We start from the raw sequence: 14872 nt of genomic DNA, 5'->3' as shown, positions 1-14872 counted from the left end.
ATCTATGCGCCCTACCCTGTATATGCGCCCTACCCTGTATATGCGCCCTACCCTGTATATGCGCACACATATTTTGCGCGCACATATTTATGCGCCCTACCCTTTATATGCACGCACATATTTATACGCGCACATATTTATGCGCCCTACCCTGTATATGCGCGCACATATTTATGCACGCACATATTTATGCGCGCACATATTTATGCACGCACATATATGCGCCCTACCCTGTATATGCGCCCTACCCTGTGTATGCGCGTACATATTTTTGCGCGCACATATTTTTGCGCCCTACCCTGTATATGCACGCGCATATCTATGCGCCCTACCCTGTATATGCGCCCTACCCTGTATATGCGCCCTACCCTGTATATGGGCGCACATGTTTATGCGCGCACATATTTATGCGCGCACATATTTATGCGCCCCACCCTGTATATGCGCGCACATATTTATGCTCACACATATATATGCGCCCTACCCTGTATATGCGCCCTACCCTGTATATTCGCACACATATCTTGCGCGCACATATTTATGCGCGCACATATTTATGCGCCCTACCCTTTATATGCGCGCACATATTTATACGCGCACATATTTATGCGCCCTACCCTGTATATGCGCAGACATATTTATGCACGCACATATTTATGCGCGCACATATTTATGCGCGCACATATATGCGCCCTACCCTGTGTATGCGCCCTACCCTGTGTATGCTCGCACATATATATGCACCCTACCCTGTATATGCGCCCTACCCCGTATATGCGTGCACATATTTATGCGTGCACATATTTTTGCGCGCACATATTTTTGCGCGCACATATTTATGCGCCCTACCCTATATATGCGCGCACATATCTATGCGCCCTACCCTGTATATGCGCCCTACCCTGTATATGCGCCCTACCCTGTATATGCGCACACATATTTTGCGCGCACATATTTATGCGCCCTACCCTTTATATGCGCGCACATATTTATACGCGCACATATTTATGCGCCCTACCCTGTATATGCGCGCACATATTTATGTACGCACATATTTATGCGCGCACATATTTATGCACGCACATATATGCGCCCTACCCTGTATATGCGCCCTACCCTGTGCATGCGCGTACATATTTTTGCGCGCACATATTTTTGCGCCCTACCCTGTATATGCATGCGCATATCTATGCGCCCTACCCTGTATATGCGCCCTACCCTGTATATGCGCCCTACCCTGTATATGCGCGCACATGTTTATGCGCGCACATGTTTATGCGCGCACATATTTATGCGCGCACATATTTATGCGCCCCACCCTGTATATGCGCGCACATATTTATGCTCACACATATATATGCGCACTACCCCGTATATGCGCCCTACCCTGTATATTCGCACACATATCTTGCGCGCACATATTTATGCGCGCACATATTTATGCGCCCTACCCTTTATATGCGCGCACATATTTATACGCGCACATATTTATGCGCCCTACCCTGTATATGCGCGGACATATTTATGCACGCACATATTTATGCGCGCACATATTTATGCGCGCACATATATGCGCCCTACCCTGTGTATGCGCCCTACCCTGTGTATGCTCGCACATATATATGCACCCTACCCTGTATATGCGCCCTACCCCGTATATGCGTGCACATATTTATGCGTGCACATATTTTTGCGCGCACATATTTTTGCGCGCACATATTTATGCGCCCTACCCTATATATGCGCGCACATATCTATGCGCCCTACCCTGTATATGCGCCCTACCCTGTATATGCGCCCTACCCTGTATATGCGCACACATATTTTGCGCGCACATATTTATGCGCCCTACCCTTTATATGCGCGCACATATTTATACGCGCACATATTTATGCGCCCTACCCTGTATATGCGCGCATATATTTATGTACGCACATATTTATGCGCGCAAATATTTATGCACGCACATATATGCGCCCTACCCTGTATATGCGCCCTACCCTGTGCATGCGCGTACATATTTTTGCGCGCACATATTTTTGCGCCCTACCCTGTATATGCACGCGCATATCTATGCACCCTACCCTGTATATGCGCCCTACCCTGTATATGCGCCCTACCCTGTATATGCGCGCATATGTTTATGCGCGCACATATTTATGCGCGCACATATTTATGCGCCCCACCCTGTATATGCGCGCACATATTTATGCTCACACATATATATGCGCCCTACCCTGTATATGCGCCCTACCCTGTATATTTGCACACATATCTTGCGCGCACATATTTATGCGCGCACATATTTATGCGCCCTACCCTTTATATGCGCGCACATATTTATACGCGCACATATTTATGCGCCCTACCCTGTATATGCGCGGACATATTTATGCACGCACATATTTATGCGCGCACATATTTATGCGCGCACATATATGCGCCCTACCCTGTGTATGCGCCCTACCCTGTGTATGCTCGCACATATATATGCACCCTACCCTGTATATGCGCCCTACCCCGTATATGCGTGCACATATTTATGCGTGCACATATTTTTGCGCGCACATATTTTTGCGCGCACATATTTATGCGCCCTACCCTATATATGCGCGCACATATCTATGCGCCCTACCCTGTATATGCGCCCTACCCTGTATATGCGCCCTACCCTGTATGTGCGCACACATATTTTGAGCGCACATATTTATGCGCCCTACCCTTTATATGCGCGCACATATTTATGCGCGCACATATTTATACGCGCACATATTTATGCGCCCTACCCTGTATATGCGCGCACATATTTATGCACGCACATATTTATGCGCGCACATATTTATGCACGCACATATATGCGCCCTACCCTGTATATGCGCCCTACCCTGTGTATGCGCGTACATATTTTTGCGCGCACATATTTATACGCCCTACCCTGTATATACGCGCATATTTATGCGTGAACATATTTATACGCGCACATATGTATGCGTGCACATTTATGCGCTCACATATTTATGCGCACACATATATATGCACGCACATATTTATGCGCGCACATATTTATGCACCCTACCCTGTATATGCACGCATATATTTATGCACCCTAATCTGTACATGCGCGCACATATTTATGCGCGCACGTATATGCGCCCTATCCTGTATATGCGCCCTACCCTGTGTATGCGCGCACATATTTATGCACGCACATATGTATGCGTGCACATATTTATGCGCTCACATATTTATGCGCGCACATATTTATACGCGCACATATTTATGCGCCCTACCCTGTATATGCGTGCGCATATTTATGCGCGCACATATTTAGGCGCCCTACCCTGTATATGCGTGCACATATTTATGCGCGCAGATATTTATGTGCGCACATATTTATGCGCCCTACCCTGTATATGCGCGCACATATTTATGCGTGCACATATTTATGCGCCCTACCCTTTATATGCACTCACATATTTTTGCGCGCACATATTTAGGCGTGCACATATATGCACCCTACCCTGTGTATGCGCGCACATATTTATGCACGCACATATGTATGCGTGCACATATTTATGCGCTCACATATTTATGCGCGCACATATTTATGCGCGCACATATTTATGCGCCCTACCCTGTATATGCGTGCGCATATTTATGCGCGCACATATTTAGGCGCCCTACCCTGTATATGCGCGCACATATTTATGCGCGCAGATATTTATGCGCGCACATATTTATGCGCCCTACCCTGTATATGCGCCCTACCCTGTATATGCGCGCACATGTTTATGCGCGCACATATTTATGCGCGCACATATTTATGCGTGCACATATTTATGCGCCCTACCCTTTATATGAACTAACATATTTTTGCGCGCACAAATTTAGGCGTGCACATATATGCGCCCTACCCTGTATATGCGCGCACAAATTTATGCTCGCACATATATATGCACCGTACCCTGTATATGCGCCCTACCCCGTATATGCGTGCACATATTTATGCACGCACATATTTATGCGCCCTACCCTGTATGTGCGCGCACATATCTATGCGCCCTACCCTGTATATGCGCCCTACCCTGTATATGCGCCCTACCCTGTATATGCGTGCACATGTTTATGCGCGCACATATTTATGCGCGCACATATTTATGCGCCCTACCCTGTATATGCGCGCACATATTTATGCACGCACATATTTATGCACGCACATATATGCGCCCTACCCTGTATATGCGCCCTACCCTGTGTATGCGCGCACATATTTTTGCGCGCACATATTTATGCGCGCACATATTTATGCGCCCTACCCTGTATATATACGCGCATATTTATGCGTGCACATATTTATGCGCGAACATATATGCGCCCTACCCTGTATATGCCCCTTTCCCTGTGTATGCGCGCACATATTTCTGCGCTCACATATTTATACGCGCACATATGTATGCGTGCACATATTTATGCGCTCACATATTTATGCACGCACATATTTATGCGCGCACATATTTATGCGCCCTACCCTGTATATGCACGCACATATTTATGCGCCCTAATCTGTATATGCGTGCACATATTTATGCGCGCACGAATTTATGCGCGCACATATATGCGCCCTATCCTGTATATGCGCCCTACCTTGTGTATGCGCGCACATATTTATGCACGCACATATGTATGCCTGCACATATTTATGCGCTCACATATTTATGCGCGCACATATTTATGCACGCACATATTTATGCGCGCACATATTTATGCGCCCTACCCTGTATATGCGTGCGCATATTTATGCGCACACATATTTATGCGCACACATATTTATGCGCGTACATATTTATATGCACCCTACCCTGAATATGCGCCTTACATTGTATACGCGCGCACATATATATGCGCGCACATATATATGCGCCCTACCCTGTATATGCGCCCTATCCTTTATATGCGCACACATATTTATGCGCGCACATATTGATTCGCGCACATATTTATGCTTGCACATATTTATGCACCCTACCCTGTATATGCGTGCGCATATTTATGCACGCACATATTTATGCGCCCTAATCTGTATATGCGTGCACATATTTATGCGCGCATGAATTTATGCGCGCACATATATGCGCCCTATCCTGTATATGCGCCCTACCTTGTGTATGCGCGCACATATTTATGCACGCACATATGTATGCGTGCACATATTTATGCACTCACATATTTATGCGCGCACATATTTATGCACGCACATATTTATGCGCGCACATATTTATGCGCCCTACCCTGTATATGCGTGCGCATATTTATGCGTGCACATATTTAGGCGCCCTACCCTGTATATGCGCGCACATATTTATGCGCACACATATTTATGCGCACACATATTTATGCGCGTACATATTTATATGCACCCTACCCTGAATATGCGCCTTACATTGTATACGCGCGCACATATATATGCGCGCACATATATATGTGCCCTACCCTGTATATGCGCCCTACCCTTTATATGCGCACACATATTTATGCGCGCACATATTGATTCGCGCACATATTTATGCGCGCACATATTTATGCGCCCTACCCTGTATATGCGCACGCATATTTATGCTTGCACATATTTATGCACCCTACCCTGTATATGCGTGCGCATATTTATGCGCGCACATATTTAGGCGCCCTACCCTGTTTTTGCGCGCACATATTTATGTGCGCAGATATTTATGCGCGCACATATTTATGCGCCCTACCCTGTATATGCGCCCTACCCTGTATATGCGCGCACATGTTTATGTGCGCACATATTTTTGCGCGCACATATTTATGCGTGCACATATTTATGCGCCCTACCCTTTATATGAACTCACATATTTTTGCGCGCACATATTTAGGCGTGCACATATATGCGCCCTACCCTGTATATGCGCGCACAAATTTATGCTCGCACATATAAATGCACCCTACCCTCTATATGCGCCCTACCCCGTATATGCGTGCACATATTTATACGCGCACATATTTATGCGCCCTACCCTGTATATGCACGCGCATATTTATGCGCGCACATATTTATGCGCCCTACCCTATATATGCGCGCACATATCTATGCGCCCTACCCTGTATATGCGCCCTACCCTGCATATGCGCCCTACCCTGCATATGCGCCCTACCCTGTATATGCGCGCACATGTTTATGCGCGCACATATTTATGCTCGCACATATTTATGCGCCCTACCCTGTATATGCGCGCACATATTTATGCACGCACATATTTATGCACGCACATATATGCGCCCTACCCTGTATATGCGCCCTACCCTGTGTATGCGCACACATATTTTTGCGCGCACATATTTATGCGCCCTACCCTGTATATACGCGCACATGTTTATGCGCGCACATATTTATGCGCGCACATATATGCGCCCTACCCTGTATATGCGCCTTACCCTGTGTATGCGCGCACATAGTTATACGCACACATATGTATGCGTGCACATATTTATGCGCTCACATATTTATGCGCGCACATATTTATGCGCCCTACCCTGTATATGCGCGCACATATTTAGGCGCCCTACCCTGTATATGCGCGCACATATTTATGCGCACACATATTTATGCGCACACATATTTATGCGCGTACATATTTATATGCACCCTACCCTGAATATGCGCCTTACATTGTATACGCGCGCACATATATATGCGCCCTACCCTGTATATGCGCCCTACCCTGTATATGCGCACACATATTTATGCGCGTACATATTGATTCGCGCACATATTTATGCGCGCACATATTTATGCGCCCTACCCTGTATATGCGCATGCATATTTATGCTTGCACATATTTATGCACCCTACCCTGTATATGCGCGCACATATTTATGCGCGCACATATATGCGCCCTATCCTGTATATGCGCCCTACCTTGTATATGAGCCCTACCCTGTGTATGCGCGTACATATTTATGCGCGCATATATTTATGCGTGCACATATTTATGCGCGCACATATTAATGCGCCCTACCCTGTATATGCGCGCACATATTTATGCGCGCACATATTTATGCGCTTTACCCTGTATACGCGCGCACATATATATGAGCGCACATATATATGCGCCCTACTCTGTATATGCGCCCTACTCTGTATATGCGCCCTACCCTGTATATGCGCACACATTTTTATGCGCGCATATATTTATGCGCCCTACCCTGTATATGCGCGCACATATTTATGCACGCACATATATGCGCCCTACCCTGCATATGCGCCCTACCCTGTGTATGCGCGCACATATTTATGCGCGCACATATTTATGCGCGCACATATTTATTCGCGCACATATATATTCGCCCTACCCTGTATATGCACCCTACCCTGTGTATGCGCACACATATTTATGCGTGCACATATTTATGCGCGCACATATTTATGCGCCTTACCCTGTATATGCGCGCACATATTTATGCGCGCATATATTTATGCGCGCACATATTTATGCGCGCACATATATATTCGCCCTACCCTGTATATGCACCCTACCCTGTGTATGCGCACACATATTTATGCGTGCACATATTTATGCGCGCACATATTTATGCGCCTTACCCTGTATATGCGCGCACATATTTATGCGCGCACATATTTATGCGCACGCATATTTATGCTTGCACATATTTATGCACCCTACCCTGTATATGCGCGCACATATTTATGCGCGCACATATATGCGCCCTATCCTGTATATGCGCCCTACCTTGTATATGAGCCCTACCCTGTGTATGCGCGTACATATTTATGCGCGCATATATTTATGCGTGCACATATTTATGCGCGAACATATTTATGCGCCCAACCCTGTATATGCGCGTACATATTTATGCGCACACATATTTATGCGCGCACATATTAATGCCTGCACATATATATATACACCCTACCCTGAATATGCGCCTTACCCTGTATACGCGCGCACATATATATGAGCGCACATATATATGCGCCCTACTCTGTATATGCGCCCTACCCTGTATATGCGCACACATTTTTATGCGCGCACATATTTATGCGCCCTACCCTGTATATGCGCGCACATATTTATGCACGCACATATATGTGCCCTAACCTGCATATGCGCCCTACCCTGTGTATGAGCGCACGTATTTATGCGTGCACATATATATTCGCGCACATATTTATGCGCGCACATATATATTCGCCCTACCCTGTATATGCACCCTACCCTGTGTATGCGCACACATATTTATGCGTGCACATATTTATGCGCGCACATATTTATGCGCCTTACCCTGCATATGCGCGCACATATTTATGCGCGCACATATTTATGCGCGCACATATTTATGCGCGCACATATATATTCGCCCTACCCTGTATATGCACCCTACCCTGTGTATGCGCAAACATATTTATGCGTGCACATATTTATGCGCTTTACCCTGTATATGCGCGCACATACTTATGCTCGCACATATATATGCGCCCTACCCTGTATATGCGCCCTACCCTGGATATTCGCACACATATTTTGCGCGCACATATTTATGCGCGCACATATTTATGCGCGCACATATTTATGCGCCCTACCCTATATATGCGCGCACATATATATGCGAGCAAATATTTATGCGCGCACATATTTTTGCGCTCTACGCTGTATATGCGCGCACATATTTATGCGCGCACATATTTATGCGCGCACATATATGTTCGCCCTACCCTGTATATGCACCCTACCCTGTGTATGCACACACATATTTATGCGTGCACATACTTATGCGCTTTACCCTGTATATGCGCGCACATATTTATGCTCGCACATATATATGCGCCCTACCCTGTATATGCGCCCTACCCTGGATATTCGCACACATATTTTGCGCGCACATATTTATGCGCGCACATATTTATGCGCGCACATATTTATGCGCGCACATATTTATGCGCCCTACCCTATATATGCGCGCACATATATATGCAAGCACATATTTATGCTCGCACATATTTTTGCGCTCTACGCTGTATATGCGCGCACATATTTATGCACGAACATATTTTTGCGCACACATATTTATGCGCCCTACACTGTATATGCGCGTGCATATTTATGCGCGCACATATTTATGCTATGCGCCATACCCTGTATATGCGCCCTACCCTGTGTATGCCCGCACATATTTTTGCGCGCACATATTTATGCGCCCTACCCTGTATATGCGCATGCATATTTATGCGCGCATATATTTATGCGTGCACATATTTATGCGCGCACATATTTATGCGCCCTACCCTGTATATGCGCGCACATATTTATGCGCGCACATATTTATGCGCCCTACCCTGTATATGCGCGTACATATTTATGCGCACACATATTTATGCGCGCACATATTTATGCCTGCACATATATATACACCCTACCCTGAATATGCGCCTTACCCTGTATACGCGCGCACATATATATGAGCGCACATATATATGCGCCCTACTCTGTATATTCGCCCTACCCTGTATATGCACCCTACCCTGTGTATGCGCACACATATTTATGCGTGCACATATTTATGCGCGCACATATTTATGCGCCTTACCCTGTATATGTGCGCACATATTTATGCGCGCACATATTTATGCGCGCACATATATATTCGCCCTACCCTGTATATGCACCCTACCCTGTGTATGCGCACACATATTTATGCGTGCACATATTTATGCGCTTTACCCTGTATATGCGCGCACATATTTATGCTCGCACATATATATGCGCCCTACCCTGTATATGCGCCCTACCCTGGATATTCGCACACATATTTATGCGCGCACATATTTATGCGCGCACATATTTATGCGCGCACATATTTATGCGCCCTACCCTATATATGCGCGCACATATATATGCGAGCACATATTTATGCGCGCACATATTTTTGCGCTCTACGCTGTATATGCGCGCACATATTTATGCACGAACATATTTTTGCGCGCACATATTTATGCGCCCTACACTGTATATGCGCGTGCATATTTATGCGCGCACATATTTATGCGCGCACATATTTATGCTATGCGCCATACCCTGTATATGCGCCCTACCCTGTGTATGCCCGCACATATTTTTGCGCGCACATATTTATGCGCCTTACCCTGTATATGCGCATGCATATTTATGCGCGCACATATTTATGCGCGCACATATATGCGCCCTACCCTGTATATGCACCCTACCCTGTGTATGCGCGCACATATTTATGCGCGCACATATTTTTAAACGCACATATGTATGCGTGCACATATTTATGCATGCACATATTTATGCGCGCACATATTTATGCGCCCTACCCTGTATATGCGCACACATATTTAAGCGCGCACATATTTTTGTGCCCTACTCTGTAGATGCGAGCACATATATGCGCCCTACCCTGTGTATGTGCGCACATATTTATGCGCGCACATATTTATACGCGCACATATTTATACGCGCACATATATATGTGTGCATATAGTTATGCGCTCACATATTTATGCGCCCTACTCTGGAGATGCGCGCACATATTTATGCGCGCACATATTTTTGCGCGCACATATTTTTGCGCGCACATATATGCACCCTACCCTGTATATGCGCCCTACCTTGTGTATGCGTGCACATATGTATGCGCGCACATATGTATGCGCGCACATATTTATGCGCGCACATATTTATGCGCGCACATATTTATGCGCCCTACCCTGTATATGCGTGCGCATATTTATGCGCGCACATATTTATGCGCGCACATATTTATGCGCACTACTCTGTATATGCGCACACATATTTATGCGCACACATATTTATGCGTGCACATATATGCGCCCTACCCTGTATATGCGCCCTACCCTGTGTATGCGTGCACATATTTATGCGCGCATATATTTATACGCGCACATATATATGCGTGCACATATTTATGCGCTCACGTATTTATGCGCTCACATATTTATGCGTGCACATATTTATACGCACACATATTTATGCGCCCTACCCTGTATATGCGCGCTACCCTGTCTACGCGCGCAAATACATATGTGCGCACATATATATTTGCCCTACCCTGTATATGCGCCCTACCCTGTATATGCGCGTACATATTTATGCGCGCACATATTTATGCGTGCACATATTTATGCGTGCACATATATATGCACCCTACCCTGAATATGCGCCTTACCCTGTATACACACACACATATATATGCGCGCACATATATATGCGCCCTACCCTGTATATGCGCCCTACCCTGTATATGCACACACATATTTATACACGCACATATTGATTCGCGCACATATTTATGCGCGCACATATTTATGCGCCCTACCCTGTATATGCGCACGCATATTTATGCGCGCACATATTTATGCGCCCTACCCTGTATATGCGCGCACATATTTATGCGCGCACATATTTGCGCCCTACCCTGTATATGCGCCCTACCCTGTGTATGCGCGTACATATTTATGCGCGCGCACATATATTCGCCCTACTCTGTATATGCGCCCTACCCTGTATATGCGCCCTACCCTGTGTATGCGCATACATATTTATGCACCCTACCCTGAATATGCGCCTTATCCTGTATACGCGCGCACATATATATATACGCGCACATGTATATGCGCCCTACCCTGTATATGCGCCCTACCCTGTATATGCGCACACATATTAATGCGTGCACATATTTATGCGCCCTACCCTGTATATGCGCACACATATTTATGCGCGTGCACATATATGCGCCCTACTCTGTATATGCGCCCTACCCTGTATATGCGCCCTACCCTGTATATGCACACACATATTTATACACGCACATATTGATTCGCGCACATATTTATGCGCCCTACCCTGTATATGCGCACGCATATTTATGCGCGCACATATTTATGCGCCCTACCCTGTATATGCGCGCACATATTTATGCGCGCACATATTTGCGCCCTACCCTGTATATGCGCCCTACCCTGTGTATGCGCGTACATATTTATGCGTGCGAACATATATGCGCCCTACTCTGTATATGCTCCCTACCCTGTATATGCGCCCTACCCTGTGTATGCGCATACATATTTATGCACCCTACCCTGAATATTCACCTTATCCTGTATACGCGCGCACATATATATACGCGCACATATATATGCGCCCTACTCTGTATATGCGCCCTACCCTGTATATGCGCACACATATTTATGCGTGCACATATTTATGCGCCCTACCCTGTATATGCGCACACATATTTATGCGCGTGCACATATATGCGCCCTACTCTGTATATGCGCCCTACCCTGTATATGCGCCCTACCCTGTGTATGCGCGTACATATTTATTTGCGCACATATTTATGCACGCACATATTTATGCGTGCACATATATATGCACCCTACCCTGAATATGAGCCTTATCCTGTATACGCGCGCACATATATATGCGCGCACATATATATGCGCCCTACTCTGTATATGCGCACACATATTTATGCACCCTACCCTGTATATGCGCGCACATATTTATGCGTGCACATATTTATGCGCGCACATATATGCGCCCTACCCTGTATATGCGCCCTACCCTGTATATGCGCCCTACCCTGTGTATGCGCGCACATATTTATGCGCGCACATATTTATGCGCGCACATATTTATGCACGCACATATTTATGCACGCACATATATATGCGCCCTACCCTGTATATGCGCGTACATATTTATGCACGCACATATTTATGCGCACACATATTTACTTGCGCACATATTTACGCGCGCACATAAATATGCGCCCTACCCTGAATATGCGCACACATTTATGCGCGCACATATTTATGCGCCCTATCCTGTATATGCACGCACATATTTTTGTGCGCACATATTTAGGCGTGCACATATATGCGCCCTACCCTGTATATGAGCGCATATTTATGCGCCCTACCCTGTATATGCGCGCACATATTTATGCGCGCACATATATATGCGCCCTACTCTGTATATGCGCCCTACCCTGTATATGCGCGCACATTTGTATGCACGCTCATATTTATGCGCCCTACCCTGTATATGCGCGCATATATTTATGCTCGCACATATATATGCGCCCTACCCTGTATATGCGCCCTACCCTGTACATGCGCACACATATTTATGCGCGCACATATTTTTTGCGCACACATATTTATGCGCCCTACCCTGTATATGCACGCGCATATTTATGCGCGCACACATATATTTATGCGCGCACATATATATGCGCCCTACCCTGTATATGTGCGTGCATATTTATGCGCGTGCATATTTATGCGCGCACATACGTGTATATATATATATATATATATATATATATATATATATATATATATATGTGTGATCTCAACAGGGCTCTGGCACTTGCCTGGGTTTTCTGGGTGCTGACACCAGCCCTGGGCTTGTTACTCACATACTACTTATTGTCTTTTCTTTTCTCACACGTGAGACAATGCAGTAAAGACGCGTGCATAGCTTTGCCGCTTTGTCTCACAATCCTCATAGACAGAACTAATAGTAATGGTAGATTAAGAAGCCCTGCACATCTAGAACACACAGGATAGTTGCAGTGGCAGATACAGCCAGCTTACTGTAGATTTGAATTAGGAGCAGGAAAGGGTTAATATTTGAGACAATACTGTGCAGTCTGAAAAGGAAGGTCTTACACAGAAGAGGACAATAGTACATGTGACTATGAAAGCAAAGATTAATCCTCATTCCTGTAATACGTCAGTGTCTCTGCCGCTAGAGAAGGACATTTCATGGCCGCACTGCAAATTAAAGGCAAGGGAGATACCAAGTGCTAAACATTGAAGCAATTTTCAGCATAAAAGTGTCATTTTACGTAAATAAAGTCATACACACTTTAGATAGTGTTCACATTGGCTATCACACGAGCACAAGAGAGTTAAAACCACAGTTTATCATTTTGAGTATTTTGCTGAAAATGGTATACAAATTTGTAAATATAACGCATGATTAAATCTGTCTGTCTATGCCAGTTACTTAAGAAGTGAAATCTAACCAAGTGACATTGTGTTCTTAACAGGTTGCTAACCACTCCAGTGCCATATTCTTTGTCATCTCAGACCTGGCTTATCTTAACTCAATGTATCAGTATTCCTTGGCTTGGTTTATAAATTTGTATGTGAATGCTATAAAGAGAAGTGAAACATCTCCAAATCTACAGGAAAGAATAACAAAACTCAATGACTACTTTACAAACAGGTATGATCAGCAGCAATGAATGTACTAATGCTTGCTATATAAAAGGGGAAATAATGGAGCGTGTGGCTTTAGTTTGTAGCTTCTGCATTCAGATAGTTGCTACCGCCAGGAATTCCCTAGCATCATTACTGATGTCACAGGGATTGTCATGGAGAGACAGCTCAGAGGCAGTACCAGTAATCTAACGTCTCACGAGCTATTACCATTGGTCAATGTGGTCAGTGCCCTACAGATTATATGTGTGATAAATAAAGTAGCGCTCCTACAAAACTGTTATTGTTCCATGGTAAGGATAATGATGTACATTAAAATCTTCTCACCGGTGGCTGTATTTGTGATTTATCCATTATCAATTATGTGCTATGTGACAAGTTATCCCAGGCTCTCCAACTAGCACAATGTCTCATTTGTGAACAGGAAGACACATTTTATATGTATTCTTATAAGAGTCTAAATTGCTGGTGAAATGTTCTTTCCTCTAAGTGTAAAGGATGTCGCCTTGTCACTGTCACAGGCCTAGGTGTAAAAAGATCATTATTTGTACATTG

General features: G+C 45.3%; 1 protein-coding gene across 1 annotated transcript in view; it reads left to right on the top strand.

Moving 5' to 3' along the window:
* LOC142203618 (dynein axonemal heavy chain 3-like) overlaps positions 1-14872 on the top strand; it is a 927911-nt gene that overhangs the window by 803939 nt on the left and 109100 nt on the right. The window contains exon 66 of the mRNA XM_075274510.1: positions 14146-14324. Coding sequence (XP_075130611.1) covers positions 14146-14324 — 179 coding nt within the window. The remainder of the gene's footprint in view (positions 1-14145; positions 14325-14872) is intronic.

Source organism: Leptodactylus fuscus, chromosome 5 (genome assembly GCF_031893055.1).
Source record: "Leptodactylus fuscus isolate aLepFus1 chromosome 5, aLepFus1.hap2, whole genome shotgun sequence".
Classification (NCBI taxonomy): domain Eukaryota; kingdom Metazoa; phylum Chordata; class Amphibia; order Anura; family Leptodactylidae; genus Leptodactylus; species Leptodactylus fuscus.
This window is presented reverse-complemented; position numbering and strand designations above follow the sequence as displayed.